At 40.9% G+C, this 24,687-nt stretch overlaps 1 protein-coding gene across 1 annotated transcript in view; it reads right to left on the minus strand.

The window, feature by feature from the left end:
- Positions 1-4,438: 4,438 nt before the first annotated feature.
- Positions 4,439-24,687, minus strand: part of LOC126354737 (aspartate aminotransferase, cytoplasmic-like) — a 70,898-nt gene continuing 50,649 nt past the window's right edge. The window contains exons 7-8 of the mRNA XM_050004603.1: positions 7,292-7,434; positions 4,439-7,193 (exon numbers count right to left, since the gene is read on the minus strand). Of these exons, the coding sequence (XP_049860560.1) occupies positions 7,054-7,193; positions 7,292-7,434 (283 nt within the window). The 3' untranslated portion in view covers positions 4,439-7,053. The remainder of the gene's footprint in view (positions 7,194-7,291; positions 7,435-24,687) is intronic.

Below are 24,687 nucleotides of genomic sequence, written 5' to 3' on the forward strand. Positions count from 1 at the left end.
TATTGTAAGGATATGGGTGTACTAAAAACTGCTTATCATGCACTATTCTCATCAAATTTAAACTATGCTGTAGAAATATGGGGTGCAACAACTCAAGCCAACCTAAGCACATTATTAATACTACAGAAAAAAGTTATCAGAATTATTTGTGGTGCCAAACCCAGAGAATCATGTCGAAATCTGTTCCCAAAATTAGGAGTGCTTACCATTATAGGTTTATACATATTGAAAGTTATATTGCTCGTTAAAACAATAAATCCAAATTTCAACTGTGACCTGCACCAGTACGATACAAGGCAAAAGTTCAGATACCATGTAAATAGCCACAGAACAGCTTTATATGAAAAAATGCACTTTATGCTGGGCTGAAGCTAGCTAATGCCCTACCAAAAAGTTTCACAACCCTTCCTAGTAACAAATTAAAAGATCAGCTAAAAAAAATTCTAATTGAAAACCCTTTTTATTCCTTAGACGAGTACTATATCTATATGAAAAGTGCTTCATAAGTATGTCAAGCTCATAGTTTAAAGTAACTTACAACTAATACGATGTCGATAACAACAATATTTGTAATATTGTGATTGTATACTACCAAATGTAAAATGCATCAAATGTAAAATTTATTAATACAAACAAACCATTAGTTTTTAAATTTATAAACTGACGTATTCAGAAGAATAATCTATATGATGTCCTGAAACTGTATTATTTCTAGGGATTGTATTTGATTATTCGATGTTGAATAAATATTTAAAAAAAAAAAAATCAGAATAGGGTCCACTATTCAGGGACACACATTTTCGGTAAATTGCTACCAACCATTAAAAACTTGGTTTCAATTAGAGCACAGTTAAAACGGAATCTGAAAAACTTTTTGATGTGTGATTTCTTGTACTGTATACATTAATATCTTAACAGGGACTGGTAGACCAACTTATGTACAAACTTGTGTTAGATTTTAGTTTTGAGAGCATTTGGTCACAACAGTCAAGATTAGGTGTTTTGTGTATGATAAATGTATTAAAAGTACATAACAGTGTTTCATTATGACAGTGTATTAATTCTGTAACTATTAGAATTTCCAGGTTACTTTAATGTATCCACATATTTTGAAAATCTTTTGACAAATGATCAGGGAAATAAGTACTATACTCAAATCTTCTATGTTTCTTGTGTTATACTTTATAACATGTTCCACACCCACGAGAATAATTTAATTTTTGGGTCTATGGAGCGAAATCTGAACCTAACCTAATCTAATCCAATCAGATTGGGCAGTGCATCTTTCTAAGCAGTTGTTCCCGAGTCCAGTATATCTTCAGACTTGTATCACCCTTAATATGGAAGACTGCAGTGAGAAAATACATTGATGTAGTGCCTCGTCAGTAAGCATTACTACAGCTCAGAGACTATTTGATTGTATCAGCAGTTGAGACTATTTGTTTCTGTAAGAACATTACATTCCTTATATACAGGTTGAACAAATATAATTGACAAACTTCAGAGATGAGTTCATGACTGGAAATGCAGGAAAAAGGATTCTATGAACAGGTGTCCAGAAATGGACAGAGTCCATGCAACGACAACAAATCATCCTGGAATACAGTACAGAGCTGCATTGCATCCATGTCATATTAAATGTTAAAAGTGGCCCCCATGAGTTGCAACACACGTGTTCACATGTCGCATCATAGGGAACTGCACTCTTTCACACATTTCTGCCTCTCTCTGAATAGTATCACAAGCTTTTGAAGGGTCAGCATATCAGTAACAGGTTCAGCATATACAACTTTTTCAGAAGCCCCAGGGGTACAAATTCAGTAGGTGTAAGTTTGGTGGTCTAACAGGCCATTCTACAGGGCCTCCGCATCCTATCCAATGTCAGAGGAAGATGTTGTTGAGGTGTCGGTGAACTGAAATGCTGAAGTAGGGTGGTGCTCAACCATGCAGAAACAACATAATCTGTTGTACTACCAAATGCACACTGTCAAGCAGCCCAGGATAAGTACTGCAACAAGTCTAAGTATGTGGACACCACGAATCCCTCCCTACACATTGGTGCTAAACCAGTGCCGATGAAATGCCTCAACCATTCCCCAAGGACTGTCTGTGGTCCACAGATGATGATTATGCAGATTTATGATGCCAGTTCTGATAAAGACTGCTTGATCAGTAAAGAGGACTGGATGACAGAAATTCCATAATTTTGATGGTCTGGTGCAAAAACCATTGACAGCCTCCTTCCTGTCAAGGGAATTCCACTGTTGGTAATCCTTGCACTCATTGAAGGTTATAGGAATAGCAGCAATTGTCATGGAGGATACCCATAATTGTACTTTGGCTTACACCATTTTGGCAGGCCACTTGCCTGGGACTTATATTAGGGTTTGTCTCAGTATCCTGTGGAATAAGGTCCTCTGAATCTGGTGTATACACAGTCCACCGCCTCCCTGTGCCTGCGGGGTCAGGGATTTTCTCTGCCTCGTGATGGCTGGGTGTTGTGTGATGTCCTTAGGTTAGTTAGGTTTAAGTACTTCTAAGTTCTAGGGGACTGATGACCTAAGATGTTAAGTCCTGTAGTGCTCAGAGCTATTTGAATCTCCCTGTGCATTGATCTGTTTGAAAGGACCCATGATCACACAAACACCCAAAAACAGCTTGAAATGTTGTATGATGTGGTTGGTGTTGAAGTATAACATGCAGTTTAGGCAAATGACATTTCACACTCCTTATGTAGTACAAGGAAAGATAATCGTGACAGAACAATATTAAGTAGAGAGTAAGTTGCAAACATATACTGTCTGAGTGTGTTCTTTTTGTTTATACAGACATTAAATGGGAGGTGAGGAGTATGAGAAAACAGCAAGAGGTGGTGACAAGTAAACAGCTTCACGTGCTGTGGGTGGGGCCTTTTATGTTTTGGCATTGCGGCTTGGCAGTAGCTTGATTTTCAAAGAGCAATCACACTCTCCAAAAATGAAAACAAGAGGCAAGATGGTCTTGGGACAAATGAAATATATTGTAATCTTGACTGTCATGTTGAGCCTTTGAGGAGTATGTCATATAAAAGTTGTGTTCTAGTCTAATTCAAAACTCACTCTAATGATCTGTACATCCTTTCAGCGAAATATATGTCTGTTAAAGAAAAGTGGAGGACTTGCTTTTTCATGATATGACTAGAAGTTATCTTCTTTTGCTCAAATAACAGCTACAGAACATGAAAAATTCTAGTATTTTCTCAGCTACACATAGGATTTCAGAGGCACTTAAAGAGAATCAACTATGGCGGTGGAATTTTCATTTGTCAGTTGCATCTACTGTGGACACAATACATCTCCAGACACGTGTTCATAGGATTATTTTCCCTCTATTTCCCATCATAAATCCATCCCTGCAACCTATTGGTTTTATTAATGTTAACCATGTATAACTCTGAACCACAGCAGAACTCACAGCATTTAAAATTACATATACTTAGATTTTTAAGTGTGCATGTTGTAAATAAACTTATTAATCTTTTACCTTTGTGCAGATGTTTGACTGTCTTTCTTGGTCACCTGCAATTGTCCTTCTTGGTCACATACCGACACATCAAACATGGCTAAAATTGTTGGATATATGCCATTTGATGGAGGGGGGGAGGGGGTCAGAATGTTGTTACATCTCTGTTGCCCACTGCTCGAATGCTTTTGCTCAGTGTTCCCAAACCTAGAAGATTACTTGGTTATGAGATTGCATGAGTGGAAGCCAGCAACCATGTACACACAGCAGGATTAATACAATTCTTCACTGGAAATTCTCCATGACCAATGTGGGACCATTAATGGTAACAGCTGATTTCAGTGGCTCTAGCAGGATGTCCCAGCTTGGCAGTTCCAAGGATGAACTTGCAGTATGCTGAGTCTCACAGAAAGAGCATTTGCATTCTGCCCATCTACAGTTTATCAGTTCATGCCTCTGATTTCACATCTCTGTTTCTCCCACATTAACAGTGATGGCTGTTGCCAACACACCATAACAGGGCACCTCACTGGGTGTCTACAGACAGATGGAGAAGTAGTGTATTGAAAAACTATACCTGGATGCTAACTCCTGGAAAATAAGACATGAGGATGCAGAATGTCTATGACATATTGTTATGATTGGCACCATTCACTGAAAATGATGTGTTTTGTCCTAATGTTAACAGATAAATCAGTGTTGGTATGTAGTGCACAACATGACAATGTGACAGAAGTTTAGTCAGACATGGTCAGAAACTTAATGAAACAAGTGAATAAATTTGTGTCCATTGAATCCAAAATTATTCCACTGTGACATTAAAAGAGTGATACACCAAAGCTGTTACACAAATCAAGATTATTTTCATGTTTTATGACTATAAATGCAGAATACAAATTGTAAAGTAAAATCTTTTATGAGTTAGTTGTAACATAAATTTAACATAAAACATTTTCTTTATTTTTTACTCATTAAGCATTTACAAAACCAATCTACAATATTCTTATAGCCCTGTACAGAATTACAATATTCTTTAGTCACTTTGTTGCTGAGTCAGAGAGTCTGTTTATGTGCTTCAGTTCACCCTTATCACTTGTACACTTAACACACAAATGAATGATCCATTGGTTGCATTTCATGCACTCACATTCAGAACCATCAGTTATGCTGTAACATAACAGAGTGGTGAAAAGTCTATGCAATTGCAGGAACTTTAGACACTAACATCTCCTTGTCAATGGCAAAGCATGCATATAAGTGCTGGAAGTGCCACTTCTCCAAGAATTTCTGACGAAGAAGGAAAACAAAATTCATGTGAAATGATATTTTATTTGATCTGGACACATTTTAAAATTTATTCGTGAATATCCACCATGCTGCAGACAGCAGTACCACTAGCTCATTCAATACTGAACATTCTCGTATTCAAGCTTTCATAACATCTTATACTTGATAAGTTTTTGAATGTCTTAAGTCGATCATAATGCAGACAGAAAAGTTTTGTAATCATCTGCTTTGTTTAATGATATTGAGATAAATTAAGATAAGTGGTGAATCCAGAACAGAACCCCATGAAACTACCCAGTCCCAGCAACCCAGTCACATTCCGATCTATTCCCTGTTTGGAAAATTAGTTTCTGCATACTATTTGCTAGATTTGAAATGAAACACAGATAAGATTCTCCCTATCAATTGCCTAAGAAAACATCCTACGCTCCTCAACTGGTCATTTACCTCAGCTTCGCATATTTTGCCTTTGGAGAAGGTGTATGTTGCATAAATGCACTCAATAATTTTAAACTATGTGTTAGCTTCTTAGTATGCTTAAACGTATTTTTGTGGCCAATAAGGTGGGTCCATCATTCTTTGTTTATGTGCAGTGGAACTTAAGTACACTATGTTTTTCCGTATATTCATAAGTGACATAAAGTTCTATATGGTAGCATATATTTTGAACTATCAAAAGTTTGAACTATTAAAAGTTCAATGTACTAAACAATAACTTGTAAAAACTGACTTGTTATATATCCAGCAGTCTACTCATATGTGGTGCTAATGAACTACTAATAAATAATAAATAAATGTTACAAAAGCTTAAGTCCCAAATCCAAACAACAAACTATGTTTATTGGCATATACTATTACTTTGGCGTACATTGCCTTTTCCAACCTTTGAAAACACTAGTGGCAGAAAACTGCCCTATGATTGTCCACATAATGCTCTTCTATCTTGTTATAGAGTGGATTTACGAAGGAGTACTTTAATGCCTGGAAACTGACTGCACTTGAGACACACTGCGTAGGTGCCTAAAGAATGGTGCAATAGTACTCACAATACTGTTTGATGCCTCCTCACACTCATTTGTATATTTACTTCCAGTGATTTAATAACAGAGTTGATGTCCTCCTTGATTTCTTCCTGTAGCTTCTTTGATTGGCTCAAAACAACAGTTTTTAGTCATTTTAAATACTTGTCTGTACTAGTAAAACATTAATTTAACAATCAACTGTTGACAGAAAGTTGTTATCAAATGTTTGATACAGCTCTGATGGATCAGTAACAGTTCCATTATTCTACAAAAGCCAAATTATTTAAGATGTTAGGCATCCCACCTCTAGTCGAGACATCCTTCACAACAGACCATGTTATTTTAGTGTTACTTAGCGGGTTACCCATTATCTTATTATAATGAATTCTTCTAGCTTTTCTGTATACATTCTACAGCACTCTGCAATATTACAAATGGCAAAATTTTTTAGCTTGACTGTAACTGACCAGTCTTTTGTTACAATTACCGTTTCCTCTTGCATAATGTTCTGATGTCATTCTTTGGAATCTATATTGCCCAAAACCAAGGACCAATGCCTCTCATGATCCAAAATATAAAATTCTTTATTCTACAATGTTGTTTTCTAACAAACTGAGGTCACACTGTCACCTATTACATAACATGCAGTCCTCAAATAGTAGTTTTGAATGTGTTCTTTTGGTATTGATAGGTGACAACAAAATTAAATGTCGTATACATTTGCATATTTATAATATATAAAAATCAAAAGATTCTATTGTTACTATCTTAAACCACTTCCAGCATTATGAGATAAAAATATTACTGAAGGAGACATTTACAAACTCCACAATGTGGTGTTAATTAAACATGAACTAACGCCCTAGAAGGCAGATTGTATGAAAATATAATTTTTGAGTTGGAATGAATTTGTGTGCAGTTGTTATAGTTACATTTTACATAGGACCCAAATTTTGTTAGTTGAAATAAAGCATTGTTTAAAATGTAGCTTATGAAGTAATGATCAATTAACAGATTAACATAGTAGTCTGCTACTTAAAAATAAAACAACAAAGAAATAAAATGAATATAGTATTTCATGCTTATATTCATTTTGATTGGATAAATTTGTTCCAATAACAAATTTACTTGAGAGCAATACACATGTAACAGGCAGACTGGTCACTATTCACATTAAAAAGGAACAATCTCTGTAACTCAAAACAACACAGTTCACTCTTGGACAAGTGTAGAATTTCTATCTTCATTTTATCTGTGTCACTGTATCATGGATAGCACTTGCAACATAATCCAGATTTTTGTTGTTGAGTCCACACATGTTGGCTCTTCCACTGCTTAACATGTATATGTGGTGCTTTTCCTTCATGTACTGAACTTGGTGTTCTTCAAAGAGAAACAAATGAATACTATTAAATTTATTTCACACATCGTTTTCTAAAATAAAAAGCAAAATTTACTTATTTTGCTTAAGTGTCATGTACCTGTAAGGCCTGTGAATGAAAACATCCCCACTTGTTTAGTTATGTGCTCCCAGGTGCCTGGTGTTCTCATTCCTTCAAGTTTCTGTCTCAGACTATGTCTCATGTCTCGGATTCGGCCAGCCATTTCCCTTAAGCATGCTCTCCTGTAATATAATTATAGCATTAGCATTAATGTTACCAGTACAGACTGACAGACAAAACTAAAAAATTATGGTATGTATTTGTATCTAAAATTAATTTACTTCTAGATAATTTAGAGCACACCATATTTACACCAAACACCAAAGTCAGAAATCCAAGTCTACAGTGAAACATAAAACCAATAGAAAAAAATGTTTTTTCAACATACTCAGAATTAGGAAGAAATGAACCACTGAAGTTAAAAATAAAACTTCTGAAAAGAAGAAAAAGGCAATTTGAAGCTAAAAACTATGCCACAATAAATCTAGTATAACAGAGAAAAGGTACAAGGAAGGCAGAGAGTAATGAGACAGAATAAAAACAGTCACTTACTGCAGCAAAATATGACAATTCCTTATCCACTCTTATGTTTCTTAGGACCAACAGATGAGGCAGAAGAGAGAGGACAGTTGCAAGGTGAGAGGTATTAATAATGTAAAGTAAGAACAAATAAAAAATGAGGACAGACAAGTGATTGATATATGACACATATACACACTTATAACGTTAGAATATAGCAATGGCCTTAGAGCATCTTGTCCTGCTAGAGCATCCCAAGTATTTGGATTACTACTGAGATATCGTACACTGTAATCAACTGTTTCTGATTCTTTGTTAGCTCACACACAATTTATTTGTTCGGCTTTGGATTCTGAACTAAACTCATTGTACTCCTAATATCTTTCTTTTTCTGTTTTCAGTAAAGTTATTTTCCAACCTTATATTTAGCTTGTCGGAGTTGGTAACATAAAGCCAGCTCTGTTTTTACATGAGTACAAAGTACACTGCTTGTCCATTCATATTATGATAAACAGCATGCCCACTTGACAGTGATTAACAGCTTTTGGATCTCTATATGATTTTTTTTTTTTTTTAATGTTTGAACATTTCAGTTAGGAGTAATGCTGCACACCTGGGAAAAATGACTCCTCTGTTTTATGTTCCATAACAGAGGTATGTAAAACACTGTCTGACTGACCTCAACAGGGTCACCCTCCTTTTTCATACTCGTACTCCCAGACATACACACTGCCAACTACCACCACATGTCATTGACCTCAGATGTACTCAGCTGCTGTCAGACAAGCCATCAATGATCATGCAAGTGCTGTTGTTGGTGTTGATGTCATTCCGATAAGTGTGACATCACAAGAATGGAGCAGTGGAAGTCCCATGGTTACAGGCTCAATAGTCATTTGTATTATAATGCTTAAACGCCACCATAAATTATGAGCTTCTTTTTGAGGCGAGGCAAATAATACACTTAACTAACACTATCCTTCAGTTTTTGGAATTCTTTCAATCTGCCATTCATAACAGAAATACGTCTTCAGAATACCATGTGGTACACTATATTTAACTGTATGAAATCAATTTTGAATACTATGCACAAAATGTTCAGGACACTAAAGCAGTTCAGTTGTCATTGGGCACTCCATGGCAATGAGACACACAATGAATTTCAAAGAAACAATGATGCTAATATAGACTACTAACTTATGGGATACCATCATAAAATAGTTCATTCAAATAAAAATCATGAAAATTTGTATTAACTGTGATCTGAGTACTGCCTCAATAAAACCAGAGATTGTTACCTTAATGTGCTAAAAACTGTGGAAACATAGTCCAGTACCTGGCCTAGGTTAAAACAAAAAGCATTTGGTGCCCTCATCATGCAGAAGTGACAGCAAAAATGGAACAAACTGGGAGAGACTCTCCTGAGATTGTAACAGATTGATACAGCCCATACAAAAGTGAACACGGATGCTCAAAGAATTTAAACAGGAATTTTTGCATGAAAATTGACATTGTCATCACAAAACCCTGTTGGATAATTTTAGAGAGCTGGTATTCAAGGACTGCAGAAATTCTGCTGTGACCATTATACATCAAACAGAGATGATGAGAACAAGATGAGAGAGATTAGAGCTTGAATAGAGGCATACAGATAGTAATTTTTTCTTCATTCACTATGTGCACAGAACAGTACAGCATCTCTCTAATACTAGTACAAAATATCCTTTGCCACACACTGTACAGTGGCTCTTGTAGTACATACATAGACAGGCACAGGTATTCGCAAAGCATTGATCAGAGCAGTAATGAATCAATTGTGGCCCTGATGTGCAAAAATAATCCATAATGCAAGTAGCCATAGTGCAAAGTATATGAGAAAGGGAAAGGCATGTGTGTTTATACACTCCTGGAAAGTGAAACAAGAACACCGTGAATTCATTGTCCCAGGAAGGGGAAACTTTATTGACACATTCCTGGGGTCAGATACATCACATGATCACACTGACAGAACCACAGGCACATAGACACAGGCAACAGAGCATGCACAATGTCGGCACTAGTACAGTGTATATCCACCTTTCGCAGCAATGCAGGCTGCTATTCTTCCATGGAGACGATCGTAGAGATGCTGGATGTAGTCCTGTGGAACGGCTTGCCATGCCGTTTCCACCTGGCGCCTCAGTTGGACCAGCGTTCGTGTTGGACGTGCAGACCGCGTGAGACGACGCTTCATCCAGTCCCAAACATGCTCAATGGGGGACAGATCCGGAGATCTTGCTGGCCAGGGTAGTTGACTTACACCTTCTAGAGCACGTTGGGTGGCACGGGATACATGCGGACATGCATTGTCCTGTAGGAACAGCAAGTTCCTTTGCCGGTCTAGGAATGGTAGAACGATGGGTTCGATGACGGTTTGGATGTACCGTGCACTATTCAGTGTCCCCTCGACGATCACCAGAGGTGTACGGCCAGTGTAGGAGATCGCTCCCCACACCATGATGCCGGGTGTTGGCCCTGTGTGCCTCGGTCGTATGCAGTCCTGATTGTGGTGCTCACCTGCACGGCGCCAAACTCACATACCACCATCATTGGCACCAAGGCAGAAGCTACTCTCATCGCTGAAGACGACACGTCTCCATTCGACCCTCCATTCATGCCTGTCGCGACACCACTGGAGGCGGGGCGCACGATGTTGGGGCGTGAGCGGAAGACGGCCTAATGGTGTGCGGGACCGTAGCCCAGCTTCATGGAGACGGTTGCGAATGGTCCTCGCTGATACCCCAGGAGCAACAGTGTCCCTAATTTGCTGGGAAGTGGCGGTGCGGTCCCCTACGGCACTGCGTAGGATCCTACGGTCTTGGCGTGCATCCGTGCGTCGCTGCGGTCCGGTCCCAGGTCGACGGGCACGTGCACCTTCCGCCGACCACTGGCGACAACATCGATGTACTGTGGAGACCTCACGCCCCACGTGTTGAGCAATTCGGCGGTACGTCCACCCAGCCTCCTGCATGCCCACTATACGCCCTCGCTCAAAGTCCGTCAACTGCACATACGGTTCACGTCCATGAGCTCCATATGCCATGGCAAACTGGCTGACACTGACGGCGGCAGTGCACAAATGCTGCACAGCTAGCGCCATTCGACGGCCAACACCTCGGTTCCTGGTGTGTCCGCTGTGCCGTGCGTATGATCATTGCTTGTACAGCCCTCTCGCAGTGTCCGGAGCAAGTATGGTCAGTCTGACACACCGTTGTCAATGTGTTCTTTTTTCCATTTCCAGGAGTGTAATTCATTTGTAATTTTAAATAAGTGTACAACAGGTATAAAGAAAGATCACTCCAGCTTACTGGCATCAGTTTGTCAGCATGCCTGATGATGAAAAATCAGATTGTTGTCAAAATATTGTGTATGTTTGCAATTATAACTTGGTCATCTGCCTGGGAATGTTTAAGTTGTGAGAACAACAGCATTATGTGTTCTCTCACAATAAAGTGTAATCTATTCGTAACCATGTTGACTGACTTACAGGTATGTGCTCCAGTATACACAGTAAAGAACTACTACTTTGGTGACAAGAAGTAACCTGACAACTGTTCTGGTCAGCAATTCACTCACTTTGTTCTGCTATGCACTAACAATGCAGCCATTTTCTGCTATGCCACACTTGTCAATTGCTCCACATGAGGACATCATATTGATCTCATCTCAAGTACCATTAGTTCAGTGATAGCTTTAATCAACAAACAGCTATTAAAGCAGCATCAAGCTATTGCAACCCTCACACCACAAGAATGGCTGCCATCATGTGACTTATTATATTATTAGACTTTCCAAGGGATCCACCATCAAGCATGTAACAGCCAGGACTTGATTCTCAATTTTTGAAGATTCTGACTGTTTCCAAGCTGACTGTGTCAACTGTATCAACCACACCACAACTTTCAGCCACAAACATAGCCCTACTTGACAAGGTACAATACCACTGTTCTCTTCTACCAGACACCATTACACTTGTTCTATATCAACACTGCAAGCACTCCAGGACTTTTCTGCTATCATTCTGACTTATGCATTTAACAGTCTTTCACAAACAAACAGCATGCCCACCCTTTGAAGACTTTCTCATATGCTTAAACTGCCTCCAATCCATACCGAGCAACCAGCCCTGTGGCTCACATTGGCAGAATGTGTGTTCAAATCACTGGAAATATTGGTCAACAATTTGAAATTTGCCTAATTGATATGCCACCTCTCTGAACATGCTGACACCATTAATGACATTATCTTCATGCTACCTGTACGTGATCAATACATCACAGAAAAATCAGCCATACCCCAGAAACACATTTACAATAGGCCATATACAATGAACACTTTCAAGACACGATTGTGATTCTGACTGTGAGCTCTCTAGGTACAAACCTCTTGCTGGACAATATGCTTTGGACTCTCTGGATAGTGAAATTTCCTCAGCAACGGCAACTTACTTTCATTGTGCATAAGGCAGAGCAGATAAGGCAGAAAACTTGGCCTAGTGGATAGATTACAGATGGTCCTACAACATTACTGTGTAAAACTTCCAAGACACAGTACAACCACAGCACATCAAAATCTGCAACCCACAACACACTACACGCCACCCCGAACAGAGCCAAGAGCAGCTGACAGTTCTGTCACTGACATGACTGGATATACCCTGGTTGGCTGCATAGATTAGATTGGATTAATATTTGTTCCATAGATCATGAATACGACACTTCGTAATGATGTGGAATGTGTCAGGTTAATAAAAGATGTCTGTACAAGATATTATATTACACAAAATATTGCATGACACTAATGTTTAAGTTGGGTTTTTTCCCCGCCCTTTATTTATATCTAAAAATTCAGCCAATGAGTAGAAGGAGTTGTCGTCTAGAAATTCTTTTAATTTATTTTTAAATGTGGGTTGGCTATCTGTCAGGTTTTTGATGCTGTTTGGTAGGTGACCAAAGACTTTTGTGGCAGCATAATTTACCCCTTTCTGTGCCAAAGTCAGATTTAACCCTGCATAGTGATGATCATCCTTTCTACTTGTGTTATAGCTATGCACACTGCTATTACTTTTGAACTGGGTTGGATTATTAACAACAAATTTCATAAGTGAATATATATACTGTGAGCTTACTGTGAGGATCCCTAGATCCTTAAATAGATGTCTGCAGGATGACAGTGGGTTGGCACCAGCAATTATTCTGATTACATGTTTATGAGCAATGAATACTTTTCTACTCAACGATGAATTACCCCAGAATATGATGCCATACAAAAGCAGTAGTAAGCTAATTTACTGAAATTCTTATCACTAAAATATGCAATAATACTAATAGGATACGTAGCTGAACTCAGACGTTTCAACAGACCATCAATGTGTTGCTTCCAGTTTAGCCTCTCATCAATGGACACACCTAAAAATTTTGAAAATTCTACCTTAGCTACAGACTTCTGTTCAAAGTCTATATTTATTACTGGAGTTGTGCCATTTACTGTATGGAACTGTATATACTGTGTTTTATCAAAATTTAAAGAGAGTCCATTTGCTGAGAACCACTTAATAATTTTGTGAAAAACATCATTTACAATTAAATCACTTAGTTCTTGGTTTTTGGGTGTTATTACTATACTTGTATCATCAGCAAAAAGAACTAACTTTGCATCTTCATCAATGTGGAATGGTAAGTCATTAATGTGTATCAAGAACAGTAAAGGACCTAAGACCGAACCCTGTGGGACCCCGTACCTGATAGCCCCCAGTTTGAGGAATCAGCTGTTGTTTTAACATTACATGAACCGCTTATTTCAACTTTCTGTTCCAGTTAAGTATGAATTAAACCATTTGTGCACTGCCCCCTCAAACCATAATGATTTAGCTTATCTAAAAGAATTCCACAATCAAAGGCCTTTGAGAGATCACAAAAAATACCAATGGATGATGTCCGGTTATTCAGAGCATTTAATATTTGATCAGTGAAAGTGTATATAGCATTTTCTGTTGAAAAGCCTTTCTGAAAACCAAACTGACATTTTGTTAGTACTTTATTTTTACAAATATGGGAGGCTACTCTATAATACATTACTTTCTCATAAATTTTTGATAGAGCCATCAGAAGAGAGATTGGGCGGTAGTTGTTGACATCCGACATATCCCCCTTTTTATGCAATGGTTTTACAAAGGCATATTTCAGTCTATCGGGGAAAACACCCTGCTCCAAAGAGCTATTACATACATGGCTGAGAATCCTACTTACCTGTGGGAAACGCCATCAATTCCGTAAGAGCTTTTACTTCTCAGTGAGTTTATTATTTTACTGATCTCAGAGGGAGAAGTTGGTGGAAATACAGTTGTTTCTAATTGCACAGGTATGGCCTCTTCTATTAGTAGCCTTGCCTCTTCTAGTGAAGATCTAGATCCTATTTTCTCCACAACATTTTAAAAATGATTATTGAAAATATTTTCAATTTCTGATTGTTTGTTGGTGGACTTGTCATTCAGTTTTATGGCACTAAAGTCTTCCTGTGCTCTTGGTTGCCCCATTTCCCTTTCAATAATATTCCAAATTGCTTTAATTTTATTATCAGAGTTACTGATCTCAGACATGATACACATGCTTCTGGACTTTTTTAATAACTTTTCTTAGTACCGCACAATAGTTTTTATAATATTGGACAATTTCGGGGTCAGTACTCCCTCTTGCTGTTAGATACAGTTCTCTTTTACCGTTGCAAGATATTCTTATTCCTTTAGTTAGCCAAGGTTTTTTATATGATTTCTGGAATTATGTTTAACTATTTTCTTGGGAAAACTATTTTCAAATACCCTTAGAAATGTACCGTGAAATAAGTTATATTTCAAGTTTGCATCGAGTTCCTTATACACTTCATCCCAGTCTAGCTGCTGTAGGATTTCCCTATAATTTGCTATATTTATATTGTTAATTGAACGCACTGCTTTGAAATTCTTATTTGATATACTGCATGGAGCTATGTCATGTACTGTAACTAGCTGTGCACCATGATCTGAAAGACCATTCTCAACAGGATAAGCATTTATGTCCTTAAACTTATCTTGGTCTATAAAAAAGTGCTCAAATTGAAAGAACTGAGTAATACTACAAAGTCATTCTTCCTATTACACTCTTTCAGGGAGTCAACATTGAAATCCCCACAAATGATAATATGCTTCCCCCTGTCTGACAGATAGCACAACAAAGCATCCAAGTTTTTTAGAAATAGCTGAAAATTCCCTGAGGGGGACCTATACACTGTTACAATTATGAAAGTGCCATCATTTAGTTTTAGTTCAGTGGCACATGCTTCCATATGTTGCTCTACACAAAATTTTTTAGTTTCTAAATTTTTTACACTGTGGAAGCTTTTGACATACATGGCAACTCCTCCTCTCATCATATTATCCCTACTTACATGTGCAGCTAATTTGTACCCATTGATGCTAACCTTTTGCATATCAGTGACAATGTGATGCTCAGACAGGCATAGTACATCTATTACATTCTCAGTTTCTTTATCTTCTAAACAAAGCAGAAGCTCATCAATTTTATTCTTCAATCCCCCAATATTTTGATGAAATATACTAACATTATTTTTCACTTTACTTTTGTGAGTATCTTGAACTTTTTTAACATCTTTAGTACTTGCCTGGCTGAGTTTCCCACTGGACACTGATCTTACACTAAAAAAGAGTTTCCACCATGAGATGTAGTTCCTCCCCCCTTTAAATATCCTGCTATCAGCCCAGGCAGTTTACCCTTCCCTTTTTTGTTGAGGTGCAGGCCATGTCTAGTATAGTCCCACCTACAGAGTGAATCAACAGGAACCACACCAATGTGTGACCCTGCACCAGATCCAAGTAGCACCACTGCTGCAGCTCACAACTCTGTGATGACACAATTCAGCAACACTGTGCACCAAAGTAGGCACATTGGGCCAGATGTGGATGATAGGCACCTTTGCATATATTGAGCCAGATATGCATCCATTCTCATGGATAACTATCACATGACCAACTGTATATACTAGATCACAACTTGGGCACATACTTCCTCATGGACACTGGTTTTGATGATAGTATGATTCCCACAAACATGTTCACAAAGTCTAATGACTCATTATTGATTCAGCTTGGAGCTTCTAATGACTCTGTGCTCTCACTGCATGGATTGGTTGATCGCATATTCCAACACAGCAAAAATCCTCACTACCCACTGACCTTCCTTCCCTAATGACATTACAATCCAGTGTTAAGCATGAAATTTCTTTAATATTTCCACCTCTCACCTGACCTCTAACAAGCAACTCTTATACACCATGTGACTCAGCAATTCATCACTGGACTTTTCATCCCAGTATCAACTCTGCCAGTGCACTCCAGTTCAAGAGCCACTTGCTAACTAACGATGTTGACAATAATCACTTGGTTACCATCAAAGAATGCACGGCAGTCATCAAGACAATTGCGATGACACAGCAATAATATCTTGACACTCATTAACAGGCAAAGATTCTTTGGAGAGAGAATGGAAACATACCGCTTCACAGTATTTTCTGAGATCTCAAGCACGCTCTTGAACAACAGAAGAAACTTGTGGCTGCCTACCCACATGATGGCCCCAACCTGATGTATCACTGTCAAGCAGATGTGCCACTGACACAACACAACTCACCATTGCAAACACAGGTTAGTCTGGTGCTTTCAGCCCCACCTTCCAGTTCACTGACTCAGTATTCCACTCTCTCCATGGCACACACAATCGCTTGCCAATGAGCAATTTGCAATGGAACAACTCACTGCATACTTACATTACCTGAACTGCTGGTGCATCACAAGGCACTCCCATTAGCTCATGTTCTCCTACAAGCAGCAAAAATGATGATCAGTGACCTTCAGTCAGGAATTGTTCACCCCTCTGACAGCTCCTGGATGTCACCTTCTAAACTTGCCTCTCACTTTGCAATGACTACAAAGTGCTCAATTCTTGACTATTTCTGATAGTTATACCAACCCCAACATACAGCACTTCACACGCTCATTCATGGGTGTAATGGTCTTCAGAGTGATAGACTGCAAAACAACATATCTGTAAATATGGATGCACCTGGAAGACATTGATAAAACAGCAGTCACTACCCCATTCAACCTGTTAGAATTTCTGTTCATGTCCTACAGTCTGAAAAATGCTACCGAAATTTTGCAGAAATTCATTGACAGTTTCTCCTTAAATCAGACTGTTGTTATGCATATCCCAACAATATCATAATTGTCTCCTACAACAATATGGACCATGAGCATGTCCTCAAAGCTAGTTCTCACTGCCCACTGAGAGGCTGGGGGTCATAAAAAATGGAAAAAAATGAACTGGAAAACTCAACAGTTACCTTCCTCAGACATACTCTAAACACAGATATCATTAAACCCACACTAGAATGTACGGAATTCATGCAGCAGTTACGGCTTCCAGAAATGTATCAATATGTACAATGATTCCTTGAAGTTCTCAACATTTACTTTTATTATTGACAGCTGTCACACACAACTGAAATTTAGGATCCACTCACCAACTCTCTTGCAAGGCCAGACACGCATGGCAAGATGAAATTGGTGTGGACACCGAAAATGCAAACCGCATTCGAATGAACAAAAGCCTACCTGGCAAAAACAGCAGCACTCATCCATCCCCTCCCACATGCACTCCTCAGGGTCACAACAGATGCAAGCGAGATGGCTATTGACACAGTCCTTCAGTAAGTATTAGATGGCGAGATGCAACCTCATTTTTTGTTCTTGAAGAAACAAAAGATCACAGCCAAAGTGTTCCATGTTCAACCAGGAAGTGTAAATCATGTATGAACCATAAACAAGTAGGAGATGCAGTATGCAACCTGTCCAAGAACAACAATCCTCATTGCTTCTGTCACCTGAATTTTACCTCTCAGTATACTATCAATGTAGATATTTGTAAGGAGTTGATAATATTGTTGTGGATTACTCATCATACATTAACAGCATCTCCTTCCATATATTCTACACCACCCTCACTCATGACCAAGTGCTTGACCCATCAACCACTGACCTCCTCAACAACAATACATCAACTTTATGCATTGAGCACCATACTATACCAGGCACCAGTGATCACTTACTGTACAACATCTCACAAAATGGCTCACCCAGGTGTCTGACTGATCATACGGCTGATTAGTGGCTTAATATCAAATGGGACTACCGCGCCCAGGTGCAGGCCTGTCTGACATGCTAGTGCAGCAAGATCAGCTGCCAAGCACAACTGATACTCTGTTACATTGATATAACATGCACCAAATTCTGCATGTACATTTGCATCTGACTGGTCCACTTCTTGAATCAGAAGGCTTTAAATATATATTATCAGTCATCGATCATGTCTCTTGATGATTCAAGGTGGTATCTATCACAGTTTTTGTGGCAGAATCTGCTGCCTGTGCATTCATGAATATGTAGGTATGCTTCTTTGGTTGTCCTGACACATTCACTACCAACCAAGGATGCCGACTTGAGTCAGCTCTCTTTGAAGCTCTCTTGTCAACTCCACAGCACAAAATGAAATCAAATGACGGCATAACATCCACGAAGTAATGGGCTGGTGGAACACTGGGACCGCATGCTTAAGATTGTACTCATGTTCCACACAGAGAGCTGGACAGAGGTACTATCCTGGGTCTTGCTCAGCACCTGTACAACCTTTAAGGGGGATCTAATGGCCTCTCTGGTAGAAGTACTGTATGCAGAAATGCTCAATCTTCCAGCAGACTTCATACTACAAGCAACCACACTTGTTCTGACTAAGCACCTGGCTCTAGTACAACAACTGTGCCCCTCAAACTGTACCTTTGACAGCACATGCTATATCATAAACATTTGTTCACAAAGCACTGTAAGGGTGTGAATTTGTGATGCTCTGTGATGACACCATCACCCACCATTACAACTTCCTTACACAGGACCATTCCAAGTCATCAAACAAGGACTGTAGACCTTCAGCATCACCATCAAGGCCAAAGTTAATACAGTATCCCTTCACAGACTTAAGCCAGTGTGGGTATTGTGGGGAATCTGCCAACACTGATGTGGAGGATACAAACACACCACCACTTAACAATGCTGACACAACTTTGTGACCATTCCCTTCACTGGCAATCATCACTACTGATGTTTATGAATTTGAGCCAGAACACCTTGTTGTGAAAATAATTAATGATGAACTCATTACTGATGCATGACAAGACCTTCCAAGCATGCTAACAACTCCATTCATCCATCTGCTCACACATGCCAATCAACTACCCTCTTATGTCAAGTGCACAACCCTTGCACTGCACACGCCTTCAAATGGCATCCTCACCATCGCCACACCTATCCAAACCCCCTACAGGCAAGCAAACCCCGTGATGCCACCAATACCACTACTTTCATCTACAGCATTTATAATGCTGCAGCAACATCTACTGACTCCACTTGACTATATGCCACCTACACCACATTACAAATTGTGAGAAATGATCCAGCCGTGCCCTGTGCGGGAGCCAGCCACAGCATGGTTGGCCGCACGCTCCTATATTCTCAATGCACCACAGTTGATGAGGGTCAATCACCTCTCCCTTTAGTGTTCCACACTCTGGGAGGGGGAGGGGAGGGGGAGGGTTGTTTGTGGGAACAACAGAACTATCAGTGTCAGCAACTAAAGAGCTGCAGCTCCAAAGTGGAACATCTGTGGGACTGGAGATCAAAGACAGTACAATTCAACCTCAGTATTGTGTAGAAGTCTTTTATGTGTACTTTTGTAATAAAGTGTAATCTCTTCATAATCATGTCAGCTGACTTACTGGTACATCCTCCCATATCTGGAGTGATCTACCTGAACACAATATATCACCATTCTGACATTCAAAATGTGTTGCATAGGGAGCTCATTTCAATCTATTGAGTTAAAGAAGTTAACTATGCCTCAAAAAAATCATCTGTCATGGAGCTCTAAGTGGTAGAAGGACAAATAAATAACAAAGTAAGTTTGAAATTGCCCACATGGTTACGTTGCTGATCAATATCAGCTTGAAAATTTAAACAAAATATATATATATATATATATATATATATATATATATATATATACCAAGCGGGAAAGCGCCGGCAGACAGGCACATGAACAAAACACACAAACACACACACAGAATTACAAGCTTTCGCAACTGGTAGTTGCTTCGTCAGGAAAGAGGGAAGGAGAGGGAAAAATGAAAGGATGTGGGTTTTAAGGGAGAGGGTAAGGAGTCATTCCAATCCCGGGAGCGGAAAGACTTCCCTTAGGGGAAAAAAAGGACAGGTGTACACTCGCACACACACACACATATCCATCCGCACATACACAGACACAAGCAGACATATTTAAAGGCAAAGAGTTAAGGGCAGAGATGTCATTCGAGGCGGAAGTACAGAGGCAAAGAAGTTGTTGAAAGACAGGTGAGGTATGAGCGGCGGCAACTTGAAATTAGCGGAGGTTGAGGCCTGGCGGATATCGAGAAGAGAGGATATACTGAAGGGCGAGTTTCCATCTCCGGAGTTCGGATAGGTTGGTGTTGGTGGGAAGTATCCAGATAACTCGGACGGTGTAACACTGTGCCAAGATGTGCTGGCCGTGCATCAAGGCATGTTTAGCCACAGGGTGATCCTCATTACCAACAAACACTGTCTGTCTGTGTCCATTCATGCGAATGGACAGTTTGTTGCTGGTCATTCCCACATAGAAAGCATCACAGTGCAGGCAGGTCAGTTGGTAAATCACGTGGGTGCTTTCACATGTGGCTCTCCCTTTGATCGTGTACACCTTCCGGGTTACAGGACTGGAGTAGGTGGTGGTGGGAGGGTGCATAGGACAGGTTTTACACCGGGGGCGGTTGCAAGGGTAGGAGCCAGAGGGTAGGGGAGGTGGTTTGGGGATTTCATAGGGATGAACCAAGAGGTTACGAAGGTTAGGTGGACGGCGGAAAGACACTCTTGGTGGAGTGGGGAGGATTTCATGAAGGATGGATCTCATTTCGGGGCAGGATTTTAGGAAGTCGTATCCCTGCTGGAGAGCCACATTCAAGGTCTGATCCAGTCCCGGGAAGTATTCTGTTACAAGTGGGGCACTTTTGGGGTTCTTCTGTGAGAGGTTCTGGGTTTGAGGGGATGAGGAAGTGGCTCTGGTTATCTGCTTCTGTACCAGGTTGGGAGGGTAGTTGCGGGATGCGAAAGCTGTTTTCAGGTTGTTGGTGTAATGGTCGAGGGATTCAGGACTGGAGCAGATTCGTTTGCCACGAAGGCCTAGGCTGTAGGGAAGGGACCGTTTGAGTTTGGTACAGATTTATTGATGACATCTTCATGATCTGGACTCACAGTGAAGAACAACTCCAGAATTTCCTCTCCAACCTCAACTCCTTTGGTTCCATCAGATTCACCTGGTCCTACTCCAAATCCCATGCCACTTTCCTAGATGTTGACCTCCATCTGTCCAATGGCCAGCTGCACACATCCGTCCACATCAAACCCACCAACAAGCAACAGTACCTCCATTATGACAGCTGCCACCCATTCCATATCAAACGGTCCCTTCCCTACAGCCTAGGCCTTCGTGGCAAACGAATCTGCTCCAGTCCTGAATCCCTCGACCATTACACCAACAACCTGAAAACAGCTTTCGCATCCCGCAACTACCCTCCCAACCTGGTACAGAAGCAGATAACCAGAGCCACTTCCTCATCCCCTCAAACCCAGAACCTCTCACAGAAGAACCCCAAAAGTGCCCCACTTGTAACAGAATACTTCCCGGGACTGGATCAGACCTTGAATGTGGCTCTCCAGCAGGGATACGACTTCCTAAAATCCTGCCCCGAAATGAGATCCATCCTTCATGAAATCCTCCCCACTCCACCAAGAGTGTCTTTCCGCCGTCCACCTAACCTTCGTAACCTCTTGGTTCATCCCTATGAAATCCCCAAACCACCTCCCCTACCCTCTGGCTCCTACCCTTGCAACCGCCCCCGGTGTAAAACCTGTCCTATGCACCCTCCCACCACCACCTACTCCAGTCCTGTAACCCGGAAGGTGTACACGATCAAAGGGAGAGCCACATGTGAAAGCACCCACGTGATTTACCAACTGACCTGCCTGCACTGTGATGCTTTCTATGTGGGAATGACCAGCAACAAACTGTCCATTCGCATGAATGGACACAGACAGACAGTGTTTGTTGGTAATGAGGATCACCCTGTGGCTAAACATGCCTTGATGCACGGCCAGCACATCTTGGCACAGTGTTACACCGTCCGAGTTATCTGGATACTTCCCACCAACACCAACCTATCCGAACTCCGGAGATGGGAACTCGCCCTTCAGTATATCCTCTCTTCTCGATATCCGCCAGGCCTCAACCTCCGCTAATTTCAAGTTGCCGCCGCTCATACCTCACCTGTCTTTCAACAACTTCTTTGCCTCTGTACTTCCGCCTCGAATGACATCTCTGCCCTTAACTCTTTGCCTTTAAATATGTCTGCTTGTGTCTGTGTATGTGCGGATGGATATGTGTGTGTGTGTGCGAGTGTACACCTGTCCTTTTTTTCCCCTAAGGGAAGTCTTTCCGCTCCCGGGATTGGAATGACTCCTTACCCTCTCCCTTAAAACCCACATCCTTTCATTTTTCCCTCTCCTTCCCTCTTTCCTGACGAAGCAACTACCAGTTGCGAAAGCTTGTAATTCTGTGTGTGTGTTTGTGTGTTTTGTTCATGTGCCTGTCTGCCGGCGCTTTCCCGCTTGGTAAGTCTTGGAATCTTTGTTTTTAATATATTTTTCCCATGTGGAAGTTTCTTTCTGTTTTATTTATATATATATATATATATATATATATATATATATATATATATATATATATATATAAAGAGTGAGACTGAAAAAGTTTAATTAGTAATTGTAAGGATCATCTATAAATGTAAAACTTACAGCCATTATGCAGTAAGACATTATACACTCCTGGAAATTGAAATAAGAACACCGTGAATTCATTGTCCCAGGAAGGGGAAACTTTATTGACACATTCCTGGGGTCAGATACATCACATGATCACACTGACAGAACCACAGGCACATAGACACAGGCAACAGAGCATGCACAATGTCGGCACTAGTACAGTGTATATCCACCTTTCGTAGCAATGCAGGCTGCTATTCTCCCATGGAGACAATCGTAGAGATGCTGGATGTAGTCCTGTGGAACGGCTTGCCATGCCATTTCCACCTGGCACCTCAGTTGGACCAGCGTTCGTGCTGGACGTGCAGACCGCGTGAGACGACGCTTCATCCAGTCCCAAACATGCTCAATGGGGGACAGATCCGGAGATCTTGCCGGCCAGGGTAGTTGACTTACACCTTCTAGAGCATGTTGGGTGGCACGGGATACATGCGGACGTGCATTGTCCTGTTAGAACAGCAAGTTCCCTTGCCGGTCTAGGAATGGTAGAACGATGGGTTCGATGACGGTTTGGATGTACCGTGCACTATTCAGTGTCCCCACAACGATCACCAGAGGTGTACGGCCAGTGTAGGAGATCGCTCCCCACACCATGATGCCGGGTGTTGGCCCTGTGTGCCTCGGTCGTATGCAGTCCTGATTGTGGCGCTCACCTGCACGGCACCAAACACGCATACGACCATCATTGACACCAAGGCAGAAGCGACTCTCATCGCTGAAGATGACACATCTCCATTCGTCCCTCCATTCACGCCTGTCGCGACACCACTGGAGGCGGGCTGCACGATGTTGGGGCGTGAGCGGAAGATGGCCTAATGGTGTGCGGGACCGTAGCCCAGCTTCATGGAGACGGTTGCGAATGGTCCTCGCCGATACCCCAGGAGCAACAGTGTCCCTAATTTGCTGGGAAGTGGCGGTGCGGTCCCCTACGGCACTGCGTAGGATCCTACGGTCTTGGCGTGCATCCGTGTGTCGCTGCGGTCCGGTCCCAGGTCGACGGTACGTCCACCCGGCCTCCTGCATGCCCACTATACACCCTCGCTCAAAGTCCGTCAACTGCACATACGGTTCACGTCCACGCTGTCGCGGCATGCTACCAGTGTTAAAGACTGCGATGGAGCTCCGTATGCCACGGCAAACTGGCTAGAACTGACGGCGGCGGTGCACAAATGCTGCGCAGCTAGCGCCATTCGACGGCCAACACCGCAGTTCCTGGTGTGTCCGCTGTGCCGTGCGTGTGATCATTGCTTGTACAGCCCTCTCGCAGTGTCCGGAGCAAGTATGGTGGGTCTGACACACCGGTGTCAGTGTGTTCTTTTTTCCATTTCCAGGAGTGTATGAGCTAGTGACTGAATTATCTCAAGAAGTAATAATCATAATTTCTGGAACTAAAGGCCATGCTGAAAAGTAATGCTTAGGAATTTGTTAGCTGAAAACTCTTAAAGCTTTTTAAATAAAGCAAAATTTATTAACGTTCTTTATTCTTCATCTCTGAGTATTTATTTCTCCACATAATCACTCTGTTGATGAAGACATTTCTCTCAATGCGAGACCAGTTAATTGATACCATCACTGTAGAACCGCTTCATCAGTATGAAAATGAAGTGCTTGTAGCTGTTCGTTAAGTTCTGGAAACAGGTGAAAATGGGATAAAGCCAAGTCAGAAATGTATGGAGGACGACCGATGACAGTGAACCCTAGGTGTCAGTTTATTGCAGATGTTGCCGCACTCATGTATGGTCTGGTATTGTTATGCTGAAAGATAGTGTACCCCATGTGTAGATGAACTCTTTAAATTCATGCTTTCAGTTTACTGAGGGTCTCACAG

The sequence above is a fragment of the Schistocerca gregaria genome, chromosome 3 (genome assembly GCF_023897955.1).
Source record: "Schistocerca gregaria isolate iqSchGreg1 chromosome 3, iqSchGreg1.2, whole genome shotgun sequence".
Taxonomy (NCBI): Eukaryota; Metazoa; Arthropoda; class Insecta; order Orthoptera; family Acrididae; genus Schistocerca; species Schistocerca gregaria.